Here is a 12,439-nt window from a genome sequence, read left to right on the forward strand (position 1 = left end):
AACCTGATATCTCTAGACTGACATTTTCATTAAACCATATGAAGACTATTAGAAGAATAAAACAATTTTATGCGTGTTTAAAGAATATTCTTCATATGTAAATGGCGTTTGTATTCTCGTTCATGCAGTTCCGCTGAAGACCACAAGGTGTCAGGATGGGGCCGCCTCGGTATTTACTTGCATGCTAACCTTTTACATTCGCAGACGACCGGAGTGAAAAGGCTACTTTGACAGCACCTTTCAGCCTGTAGGCTATATGGCAAGCTCGATGTGTGAAAAGATGTTTTTCATGGCTAAATACAAAAGGCCCCAGCGAGGATCGAACTCGCGACCCCTGGTTTACAAGACCAGTGCTCTAACCACTGAGCTATGGAGCCGGTCTGCTCGCAGGGAATATTGTCGACATTTTCTGTGACAACTACCACTGGTCAACTGACATGTTCGACATTACAAGGGTTCCCTAATGTTTTAATGTCAAGTACCCCCAAGTAGATACATGAAAACCAGGTTGTTTTAAGATATTTGTTTTTGAGATATGGCTAGAATTACGCTATCTACACGTCTACCGTGGGGAAATTGAAACCTCTATCGACAAAACATGTATCTATTTTCTTCTTCTAGTGCTAACTTCGAGGGAGTGAAAGCAAACTATTTTGCTGGGAAACCCCTAAAGGACCCCTGATAGACAGTTTCGAGAACCAGTGGGTCAAACAAGAAGGAAAGCTGTGCGCTGTAAGTCGGTGCATACTGCTCTTCACCTAGTTTTGCTAGCCAGTTCTTTATAACGTGGATAGTCTACAGAAGCAAAACAAGTAAGGTTAAAACCTGGAAATGCTGTCAAGCTGTCCTAACAACTTCAGCGACTTGTTACCTGGTTAATGCCATATTAACCATGTAGTCCATGTCATGTTGTTCATTTCATGTTATCTGGTTTCATAGCCAGTGACCATCCCATCGACAAAGGGTCAGTGACACATCTCAGGCTTTTTTTTTCCTTCTTTCCATGACACTAGCATTACACATTTCAAAGTAAATGCAATACATTTATGACATAACCTCAACAAATTTAGAGTTCATGCTAGTTCTACCAGTGGGGAAAATCAGGCGAGACTAGTATTATAAAATTTATTGAAATTGTTGACCAAAATGATTTCCCTAAGATGAACACGATACACATTCATACATTCATTCAGTGGGTATTGAACATTCAAAATAATCACAATGAGGAAATGTGACATTCAATTTTATAGACACACAAATGTCTGTTATTTGTTGCTGTGACACAGCACTAAGGCGCCAAAGGCAGTTTTGCGCATAAAAAAAATTCATTCAAATTAAAGTTAAACATTTCAAGTCTGTGATGAAAAAGTAAAATAAAAAATCTCTCGTTTGAACATTTACCTCTGTGAAAGATGTAGAACTAAGTGCAACAGCTGGCAATTAGAAGACATAAAGAAAAAATCCACCCTTGGATATCCTTACACTGTTAGCTATCATTAATCATTCTGTGATGTTAAGTGCATTCCAGGAGTTACTTTGTGAAGGTGTTGTCATTTTTTACCCGCTTACCCTCAACCTGCCTTCTACTTCTACTTCCATTATGTGATTTTCAATGAGAGTTTTTCCCTTTTACACAAAACACAACTTGTCTTGTAGCTGCATTGCATTCTGGTCTATTGAGGCTGCTGTGGGTGGAGAAATTGGCATCTCATCCTGTTTTACGATGGATTTCTCCCAGTATGATTGTTGATGTTGGTGCAAAATGGCATTAGAAAGAAGCCCTCGCTCTTTGATTCTGAGGTACTTACACCAAAACCTGACGTTTACCGTTGATGTTTTAGATGAATGACCTTATTCACACGGTGGCCATGCAGGGTGGGAAATTCTACCTGGAAGATCAGCATAAATCTAGCGTCACAATATATAAGTGAGGACTTCAGATAGACGAACAGTTACCAGATTAGCTAGCAATATCGACAACTAGCTAGCAACAACTGCCTGAATTTAGCAGGAAGCTAAATTAGCTAGTTAGCTTACTAGTTAGTTAGCTACTAGCCTAGACTAGACTCTGGTAGGTAGAGATAATGGGCCAAATACATTATAATGTGAACCGATATCCCTCTGATTCTTGAGATACATTTGTTTCTGATATGTTTTTCAGTGTGAATCTGTGAAATACTAAGTGTAGAGCAGCTGGACTTGCTCTTCCAGGTACAGTTTCCCACCCTGAGTGTTCAAAATGGCTGCTGTGTGGATAAGGTCAATTGTAGCTGCACTGGAAATACCTTACGTTTGGCCAAAATACACCATCAATCAACAAAATGAGCCCAGGAATGCAAGGTATATCACCAATAGCTTTTGACAGTGTTACAGTGATCTAGGGTGGATTTCTCCTTTTAGACAACAGGTTTAGTCAATGATAATTAGCACTGACTTCATAGTAGTCATACTTTTAGACCTCTATAATATAGTCCGAGTTGCCGCAGATCACCCCGGCGTCCTCGTAGTGGGCACAGTTGTGCGTCCCCACGCCGGTGTGTTTGCAGTCCAGCAGGCTGGACTCGGTCCCATCGCACTGGACGTCATCCAGAAGAATCCGCAGATCCTTCCCCTCACCAAACTCCGAGTGCTTGGCTGCCTTCAGGGCATAGCGGAAACCCAGCTGCCGGCACACCACCGCAGCATTCTTGGTGGTCCATAGGTCGTCGCACACCGTACCCCACTCCCCGTTAGCGTAGATCTCCACCCTCCCGCGGTCGCTACGGCCCTGCTCGTCCCCAACCAGCCTAACCGCTCCGTTCTGGGGTTCGGGGACACTCTCCGTCCTGGGTTTGCCCTTCTTGCGCCGACCTTTCCGTCTTGAATGCTTGGGCGGTTTGCTGGTGGTGGTTGTGGTTGGGAAGGGGGTGGTCGGGTCTGGCTCTGGCTCCCCCAGGTGGTCAATGAGCTCTTGGAGCCAGTCATAGGACTCCGTAGGATGCGGTTCCGCCTCATGTTTGTTTGGTAGCTCAACGCCAATTAATGCTGATGGAAGAAGGATGTAAAAACAGAGCTTCTGTACAAATACCTAACAAATGTCCATCTGTATCAATTATTAATACTCAAATAATTTCACATCACTCAATTCTATAGTCCAGACTGACATTCAGCTTTAACACATGGAGAATATATGTAATTCCCACATATAAGAGCAGTGAGCTTGTACTTTGGGTTCTTGCGCACAAATTTTGGCCTCACGACCAAATCCAAGTCAAAGATTTGGTTTATGAAAAGCTGATTTGTGCTCTTACAGAGTTTAATCAATTTTCTGTGACATATCAAAAAGATAAATTCCTATCATCATCCAAGGTACGAATGCCATAGATTGAATTTGACATCAGCCTACAGTAGAATAGAAGATTAAGTTAAAGAACATTTCTGTGGACTGAGAGCCAGACTTACTTTCCTGTGGAATGAACTTGACGAGATTGCTTTTCACCCTGACTGGAAGAGGGTCATAGTGACATTGTCTTGGTGGAGCGCGTCTGAAAAACAAAATGAAATATCGTTGCTTACAGCTAAGACAAAAATACTCCCAAAGAGGGAAAAAGCGAAAAGAATAAAAGATAATTACATTCAGCCAAAACTTTCGGTCTTTTAATATGCGTTGAGCTTCCAGCTCAAGTCACAGAAGTGGTGAAGAATAGTTAGGATCAGCTTGATGGCTGGGAAACAAATTAGGTGACACAACCGTCTACCGCTGAGAGAAAGAGAGAGAGAGCCAAGGCCTGTCTGAACCAGTGTCAGTGAAGGGAGATTTAGGATGACGGGCCTTTCACACTACTGCCAACACTGCTTCATTTCCCTTCTCTACCCAAACAGAAAGGCAGAATGACCTCCACATCCAGGAAAATCGACTGAGAGTTATCCCACCAACACTGAGAAAACACAGACCTGAGTTAACATCCAAACCGAGTATGATCATGACTCTGCACATCCCTCGGGCTCTCTGAGAAGAATGACATGCCTGTGTTTGTAATTATGAACAGATGTGCGTGGAGAAGCAGAAACTGTACATGCTGTTTATACAATACGCAGTTACTGTACATGGCAAATGACACAACTTTGAAAGTGAATGTGAGAAAAAGGCAATGCCATCATAATGTTAATGCTCACCTTGAGGGATCCACCACTTTATAAACAACTCCCGAGGGTGATGTAGCACTCGGTATTCCAGTCGACATGAAATACAGCTCCCCTGGTGGAAAGAAAAACAAAACATGACATCAGGGGGACGTTACACAATATAAACCATTTCCAAGTTACAGTTAGTGCAGAAAAAAACGACTGCAGGTATCAAAAGAAGCAACAGCGCCAGGATACATTCTGAGTGTGATGTTGGTTTTAGTGTGTGTGTGTGTGTATTCATACAGTACCGGCTTCATCCTCCGCAAAGGAGATGATGTACTGGTGGTAGTTGTTGATGAGTCCAGGGAAGGCGCAGGTCAGGCCCATCCCCATACAGATCTCATTGTATTTCCAGCGTCCTGTTTGTCTCTCCTCCTGCAGACTCATCAAACGCCTGGAACAGAACAGAAACTTCCACCCTGTGATACTCTTACTCTGACATATATCATCAATCTGTGATGTTACATGCATTCCAATAGTTATTTTGTGATGAAGTGTTCTAATTTACTTGCAGTGGACCAACCTGCCTTGTCTACCTTTACTTCAGTGATTTCCTACATTTCCCAGAATGCCTTTCAACAACCTCCAGAGAACATGTATGAACTTGTTGCATCCAGCTGTTGGTTATATGTGTGTGGGTGGAGAGCGCGATAGCATTGTAAGTTTTTCCAGTCAAGAAAAAGGGGAGATGGAGTGGAGTGGAGAGAGAACAATGTCATGGTGTGCCGTGCATAGTTGTTCAAATTACAAAAAATCTATCAAAGACAGCGTTGTGTTTCACACTTAAGCTGTGATGTAAGATTTCAGTTGTGGTTGCATTGAATTCTGGTCTATAGAGGCTACTGTCAGCGGAGAATTTGGTATCTCTACCTCTTGTACGATGGATTTCTCCCTGTATGATTGTTGAACGTCTCTTGGTGCAAAATGGTGAGTCTAGAAAGAAGCCCTCGCTCTTTGATTCTGAGGGACTGACACCAAAACCTGACGTTTACCGTGTGATGTTTTAGATAGCTGAAACATTTTCTGTGTGGTCTACATTTAGCTAGTTATCTAGGGGAATAAGAAGAATTCACCAAACAACAAAATGAACCTAGAAATGCAAGATACATCGCCAATAGCTGTTTGTTTTAAGTGTTTAAGTGTGTTAGGATGTATTTTTCCATCCTATAATACTTCACTGTTGTCTTCAGCTGAGTCACCCACCTGCATGACCACAAAACTGAATTCTGAAACCCTAGAATGCAGGTAGTGCGGGCGTCATGCAAACACCTACAGTAGTTCACTTCAGTTTTGGGTTTGGCATCACATCGTTGCCCTTTTTTCAGTATGCTTCATACTACAACATTGTAAACAAAAAATGTGGCTATTTAACAGATCAAGCCTTACCCGCTCATGAAGTCTCCAAATATGTACATGCCATTCAGATTGGGGTATTCACAGCCTCGGTAGACATAGCCGCCAGTGACTGACTTGCCCATCTTGTGGGGGTATGCATAAATAGGCAGGACATCATCTAAGAAAAATCAAAGGATCATTATTGGTGTTACTGAGTTTCTCCCTCATCTCTTGTATTTAGCCATTTCTTTCTGTTAACTCAAAGCCATGATAATAAAGGCTTTTACAATTAAGTTTGCCGTACAGCTGCATCTAAAACCCCCTCAGGAGTCTTCAGTTTTTGTCTACATTGGTATTCCAGCCCTGGAAATGCCATCATAGTCCACGTTATGTAACATGAAGATTCTTGCTGCCTTTACGGAAGAAATGTCTCACATGGGGAGGGGGTCAAATGTGAGACAATTCTTTCTGTTTTGGAACTGACAAAACCGACTCCTCAATTGAACTTGGCAATTTTCATCCAAGTTCATGTTCTAATTCAGTTCTTCATTTCCTATGAAAATATTCTTGGAAACACAAGAGCGACAACGTCATGATGACAGTGATGGTTAACTTGGACAGATATAAATTAAAGTATCTGGAGAGTGATTTGGACGCACTTTGGAGGATATATCAGTTTCAGCTGACAAGGCAATGGATGAAGTAAGGGCAGTTGTAGACATCACCAGCCACTGGAGATGATCCTTTAAATAGAGCATTAGCCAAATGTTGTTGGCTTGGTCCAGCTGAAATATTGCCAAGACATAGGCTACATAGACCCACTGTACACCAAAAAGCTTCTATGATTAATATTCTTAGATTAACTCAAATTCAATACCTCCTTAAAAAATAGGATAATTCCTATTCTTTTTTGTGTAACATTCAGATGGAGCTTTTGCTGTGAGCATTCTGAGAGCCAGTGTAGTGCATGGTTTAGTCACCGCTAATGCTAAAAATAGAGAGTACTGCAATTTTATGAGGACTGTGAACACTGTAACGCCTACAATGAATGAGAATTAACTAAATCACTCATTCACTATGTTATGGCCATTGATTTACTTTGACTGAGATGGCATACCTAACTGTGTGAGTGTGTGGCATACTGTGGCATTCATTCACTGAACAAGATAATCCACATCGTACTGACCACCTGGTGCACTGTTGCAGGCATAGTATGTTAATGACATTAGTAGAATGTAATTTCACTGAAATATGCCTACTGACTGATTTCAAATACCGATCGCAGTTGGAGTAGTTCTGACTATTCGGTGAAACAATGATTTATTTTTCTGTGTGGCAGCAAAAAAACTCTGGAGTAGGTGTATGCAAATGCTCTCCAATTATGCCAAGGGCCAAGAGTCTGCAAGTTTTCATTCCAGCCAACCTCTACAGCAGCTGATTTCAATGAGAGAGAAGGAACTGTTTAGTGAAATCATCTGCTGTAGTGTTTGGTTGGAATGAAAACCTGCAGACTCTTGGCCCTCAATGGCACATGATTGCAAACCACTGGTCTGTGCTCTTGAAGCAGGGTAGGCAGGAATCTTTCTAAACAAATCCTTCATCTGACTTGAGTCACCACAGGATGCTCACCTAGCGAGCTGTTGGCACACAGCTTCTTATCATAGCAGGAGAAGCCCTCTTTGGCTCTCCAGCCGTAGTTCCTGCCTTTCTCGATGATGTCGATCTCCTCGAACTTGTTCTGGCCCACGTCCCCGCAGAAGATTCGTCCTTTGCCCTCCTTGGTCACAGCGTGGCCCCGGTCCACCGAGCACCTCCACATGTTGCGGACGCCGTAAGCGTAAACCTCGGGTCGCGCCCCCCGCTCGTGTATGAAGGGGTTGTCTGGGGGGATTCTGTACAGCGGGCCTCTCTCGTTGTCATCCACGTCAATGCGGAGGACTTTGCCCAATAGAGCTGACCTATAGTAGAGGCAGCAATATGAAAAAATGAATGTATCAACTCATAATGTCTACCTCAAATGTACTGTAACAAATATTTTTCCTGAAGTTTCCTTGTGTTATACTTCCTAAAATTGGATAGAATCCTTGTTACTTCAAATCAATTAGTTTAAAAAGTGTTTCAATTACAAACTTACCGGTTCTGGGCGTTGCCATATTTCCCAAATGGATCTCCTGCCATTCCACCATCCCCTGTGAAAATGTACAAGTAGCCATCATCTGCAAACAGCAGCTGCCCTCCATTGTGGTTAGATGCAGGTTCATCGATCTCCAGAATTACCCTGGAAAGAAAGTAGGAAATGTGAACAAGAACAATGTGCCAGGTTATTTCAGAACACAAACCCACTATGTGTGCTGTTTGCTAGAGTGAACCTGGATCTTGGAGTCCATACCTACCGCTCAGAGCCATGATCCACCACATTCATGTCGCCAGCTGACACATGGAATTCACTGATCCTGATCCTCTCATCAAAACCCACCTCTACCGAGTAATACACGTACAGTTTCCCATTGTACTTGTATTTGGGGTGAAAGGTCAGCCCCAGAAAGCCTCTCTCGTCCCCTTCCCAAGCTGATGTTAACACCGCCTTGGTGATGTTCAAAAACGGTCTCTCGAGTTTGGACCGGTCGGGAAGGTAGGTCCACACCAAGCCCACCTGTTCCGCCACAAAGAACCTATGTGTGCCGTCGTTGGCGTGCACCATGGCTAGCGGGTTGCGCAGTCCGTTGGCCACTTCTTCCAGGCACAGCTGCAGACAGCCCTCCGAGTCCGACTGAACCCGGCCCAGGTTCTGGGAGAGCTGCTGGTTGCTGAGGAGGTGTGGGTAGCAGTAGTCCACGTCGTCCAGCTCCAGGTACTGGCAGGTGCGGGCCTGGTCTGCTTTGACTTTGGCTAGATGCGGGTCATCAGACAGGTAAGCGATAGTGGAGCTGCACTTCTTCCAGAACTGGGCGCAGTAGTCGGGACAAAGGCCAGGGATGGTCCGGACCGGGGTGCTGGGGTCCTCCGCGTCGAAGAGGTGAGCTGCAAAGGGAGAGCATTCCTGGATAGATGGACACGAGAAGGGTGGAGAGGAGGGGAGGGGAGGCAACACAAAGGAAGACATTTGATACTGTGAGATTATGATGACATGAGATTATGCCTGATAAAGGAAATCACACTGAATGTAGTTCTATTAGGGACATCTTCATGTTATTGAGTTGTAAAGCCCTGTTGCACAATCCACATCTCAGTTGTCTAAAATTTTCAAAATCCTTCTGTAACGCCTCATCTCCATCTCCTCCTTTGTGATTGGTTCAGATTCAATAAAGGAAATCAACAAGGAACAATGGCTTCATGAAAAGAGTAAGTGTCTGTTATATTTTGTAGCCTACTTTCAGTGTAAGACCAGAGTTTGTTCAGCTGTTTCAGTGTTGTTAAGAGTGTTTTTACACATGGCAGACCGCAGTCAGCTGTTTCTGGTTTAGAACAGTCAGTGTCTTTGCAATTTTGACAGCCTTAACAAACTCTCGTAAACATTAGCGCGTGATGGAGACGTTTTGGACTAACAAAGTCAAGCGACCTTTGCCCATGCATGCCTACCTGGCAGAGCAGCTCCTGGACGGACCCGGCGCAGTTGGCATAGCCGTAATAATCAAAATTGTCCATTATCTTGTAGTATTTTGCCATCAACTCTTGGTCTTTGCCGAAGTCACAGCAGCCAAACTCCTTGTACATTACGCAAAACTGGAGCTCCTGTTGCGGTCGAAAGGGGGGTTTAAAATCCAAACACTGCGGGTGTAACATTACAGGTGCGACCCATAAAGCTAATAAATATAAGATGACAAACGGCGAGAGCCACACACGACCCGGGTCCTTGCCATAATACCGCCGCATTATGGCGTGCTTTGGAAATCATGGAACAGAAGTTGTGCAGAAACGGCTTCCTGTGTGCACTTTGCTCTGATTCTAATCATCCGCTTTATTTGCAACTCTGACGTGGTGAACTGCCGTCTGTCCTCTGTCAACCCGGTCTGTCTGTCTGTTGTCAAACTGGAGCGTCGGCAGCCGTCTGGACCACAGGCTGAGCTCATCTGCTGTCCCAGTACATCTGCACACAAAATGGGAGAAAGCTGTTCAACAGCCACGGGAGCAGGGGGAACGGTCAGTTGTGGCTGTGTTCAAATAGGAGACCCGCTGGTATAAATATGACGATAATAACATCATTATTAACATAACAAAAACAACAACAACTATAATAACATCATCACCAACAACAATTTCTCCTACTAGACCTACTACTAGGCTACTATTGGGCCTAGTGTTGCTGCTGCTACTACTTCTACTACTACTATTACTTAATAATAATAATAATAATAATAATAATCATAATAATAATAAAAACAATAATAATAATACGCATCATAATCATAATAATAATAACAATAATATATCATCATCATTATCATCATCATCAACAACAGCAGCAACAACATCAATACAACTACTGCTACTGCTATTACTACTACTGATACTACTAATAATAATAATAATCATAATCATAATGTATCATCATCATCATCATCATCATCAACAACAACATCAATACCACTACTACTGCTATTACTGCACCAGGCTGCTACTACTACTAGGCCTACTATTAGCTACTACTAATACTAATACTAATAGGCCTACTAATAATAGCCTAATAATAATATCATCATCATCATTGTCATTAACTCCTTCATTAAATCCAGTGTCTTCTCATATTTCTGTGCTTTCATAGTAGGTCCTGTCTTCAAAAAATATCCGATGATGGATTGTAAGCACAGCGCCCACTGTAGGACTGTGGGTTGTTTTATGTTTAAACTATTGGGTTATTCTATTATTGTAGTAACTTGTGTAAAATTGACTTCTTTTGCTTTCTGCTATCATGTATGTCCTGTTCCCCAGCAGATGGCGACCTCACCCAGTCTGACGGATCACTTGAGTCCCTGTCCGGATCAGAGAATACCCTATTATTATATCAAGCTTCCTTTAGAAGGAAGAGGCATTTACTCATTAGTAGGCTTAAAGACAAACGTTGAACACCAGTTTCATGTTTTGCAAAGTCTTGCACAGTGGAGGTATTGTTCAAATTCAGGTCAGGGAAAGGGGGAAACTGAATGCATTTAAAACTGCAATTCATTTGAATCCATTTAGTCTAATTAAGCAGGACACATAGCCCTAGTCTATAGAATTGGAGGGACAAGTACATTAATAGGCCTGTGCTTGGTGAAGTAGATCTATACTTCTACTCTGAGTCAGGGATTTTATATTTTTAATCCATTTCATCTCTACCTCAGTACATTTTCAGTACAAGTTCATGAAGTTACTTTGATGATAAAGGTTTTGCATATAAGACGTGAAAGGTTTATAAAAATTACGAGTGTCATAAAATGTCTGTACTTCTTGTAATAATGATTGTTTCTAATCTAACCTCAGTGCCTCGGACTATTTACCTCAAAGAGGTACAGGACCGGCTCTTTTACAAAACAGGGTTCCAAGTGGTACATAATGGTGCATGCATTTCCTAATGAAAAAATATCTTATGGACATACATTTAAGGCTAAAAATATATATATATGTATTTGATGACTTAAACAGAGAAAAACATACCAGAAAATGGAATGTCTAATATCAAACAGAAGCCAATTTCAACCCATTACACCATGAAGAGTTCTTTAAATCACAATTTTAAAAATATTTGCTTTTAAGTAACCTATCTTAAAAGGTTCTTCATTCAACCAAAAATGGTTCTTCTATGGCAGCACTCTGATGAACCATTTTGGTTCTATCTGTTTTTTGGGGGGGTTTTTTGTTAAGAGTGTATCATTTTTATATACGTCTGAATTGGGTTTCTATATGGATGTGCACCCTGGATTATGACACAAGGGATTGTTATAATGTATTAATATGTGCAACACTGTGGATTTTACACCAATCTAAAATGTAACTTTCTTATATGTATGCTGAAAGGCTGAAAAGTTACAAAAGGGGCATGGAGTTGAATAAAAAAAATAACAATCACTTTCATTTATTTTGTTTATTGAATTTATTCAAACATTCATTCTTCAAACTTCAAAGTATGTGACTTTTTTCAGCAAATTTTCTTATTGTTTCATCCATCCCCACCTAGTGTTACAACTCACCCCAGTTGCAGGGTAGGTTGTAAAACTGGAACTCTTTTGTATTTAACATCACCTCACGTAGTCTGTGAATGTGATTGCTATTTGTAGTAGGCTAGACCAGTGGTTCTCAACGTGGGGTCCGGGGACCACCAGGGGTCCTTGAGGGGTTTCCCGGGGGTCCCCAGAAAATTGATGAATTGTTAAACTTCAACATTATTCCATGAAGTTAACACAATTAGATAATGTAGAAGAATGACTGTTTTGAGTAGTTTTTAGTAAACATAGTTTCACTGTTATCTCTCTACCTACAATACAGATAGTCAATGAATTCTGGACAAAATCATATCTGCCAAAAAACAATATTCTCATATTTGGGTCTGAGAGACAAAATCTCATCAAATGGGGGTCCGTGGCCCTAATGTGGACTAAATTAGGGGTCCTCGATATGAAAAAGGTTGAGAATCACTGGGCTAGACAAATAGAGGTAACAAAGTTGAAGAGATCTGAGCATGAACTGATATCTTGTAGACGTCTATCCCATTTTAGTGGCAATTATTCCTAGATTCTGGAATATGTGTTGTTTGAGAGTTTTAGAGGGTTACTGCCTGTAGATGACTGTTATACTGCTTACAAGGAACTGTTAGCCTACTGCCTATAGAGGACACTGTGTTACTATCTGTAGAGTTTAGGATTCTCTCTCTCTCTCTCTCTCTCTCTCTCTCTCTCTCTCTCTCTCTCTGTGACTGTGTCTCCTCCCCTGCTCTCCCAGTCCGAGGACCGGCCCCGGTCTC

General features: G+C 42.1%; 1 protein-coding gene and 1 non-coding gene across 2 annotated transcripts; both read right to left on the bottom strand.

Annotated features, from left to right (window-relative positions):
* Nucleotides 1-304: 304 nt before the first annotated feature.
* trnat-ugu (transfer RNA threonine (anticodon UGU)) lies at nucleotides 305-377 on the bottom strand. Its single transcript has one exon. It is a non-coding gene; the product is annotated as a tRNA-Thr (tRNA).
* Nucleotides 378-1,146: 769 nt separating this feature from the next.
* Nucleotides 1,147-9,511, bottom strand: hhipl1 (HHIP-like 1). Its single transcript, XM_071522395.1, has 9 exons — nucleotides 9,082-9,511; nucleotides 7,896-8,542; nucleotides 7,637-7,780; nucleotides 7,132-7,460; nucleotides 5,554-5,680; nucleotides 4,416-4,561; nucleotides 4,156-4,237; nucleotides 3,442-3,524; nucleotides 1,147-3,024 (listed from the first exon to the last, which is right to left on the bottom strand). Exons 1-9 carry the CDS (start codon nucleotides 9,373-9,375, stop codon nucleotides 2,453-2,455), a joined length of 2,424 nt encoding a protein of 807 aa, XP_071378496.1. The 5' UTR covers nucleotides 9,376-9,511; the 3' UTR covers nucleotides 1,147-2,452.
* Between the last annotated feature and the right edge of the window lie 2,928 nt (nucleotides 9,512-12,439).

This window comes from Centroberyx affinis, unplaced genomic scaffold (assembly GCF_046629955.1).
Source record: "Centroberyx affinis isolate AG114_WGS23_722 - 3 ecotype Tasmania unplaced genomic scaffold, CSIRO-AGI_Caff_v1 ptg000984l_1, whole genome shotgun sequence".
In the NCBI taxonomy this organism is placed as follows: domain Eukaryota; kingdom Metazoa; phylum Chordata; class Actinopteri; order Beryciformes; family Berycidae; genus Centroberyx; species Centroberyx affinis.

Coding starts and splice junctions, on each gene's coding strand:
- hhipl1 (XM_071522395.1), bottom strand. CDS start 9,375: ATGCGGCGGTATTATGGCAAGGACCCGGGTCGTGTGTGGCTCTCGCCG. Junction 8,543..9,081: donor TCCAGGAGCTGCTCTGCCAG/GTAGGCATGCAT, acceptor CCATCTATCCAG/GAATGCTCTCCCTTTGCAGC. Junction 7,781..7,895: donor GTGGATCATGGCTCTGAGCG/GTAGGTATGGAC, acceptor CTTTCTTTCCAG/GGTAATTCTGGAGATCGATG.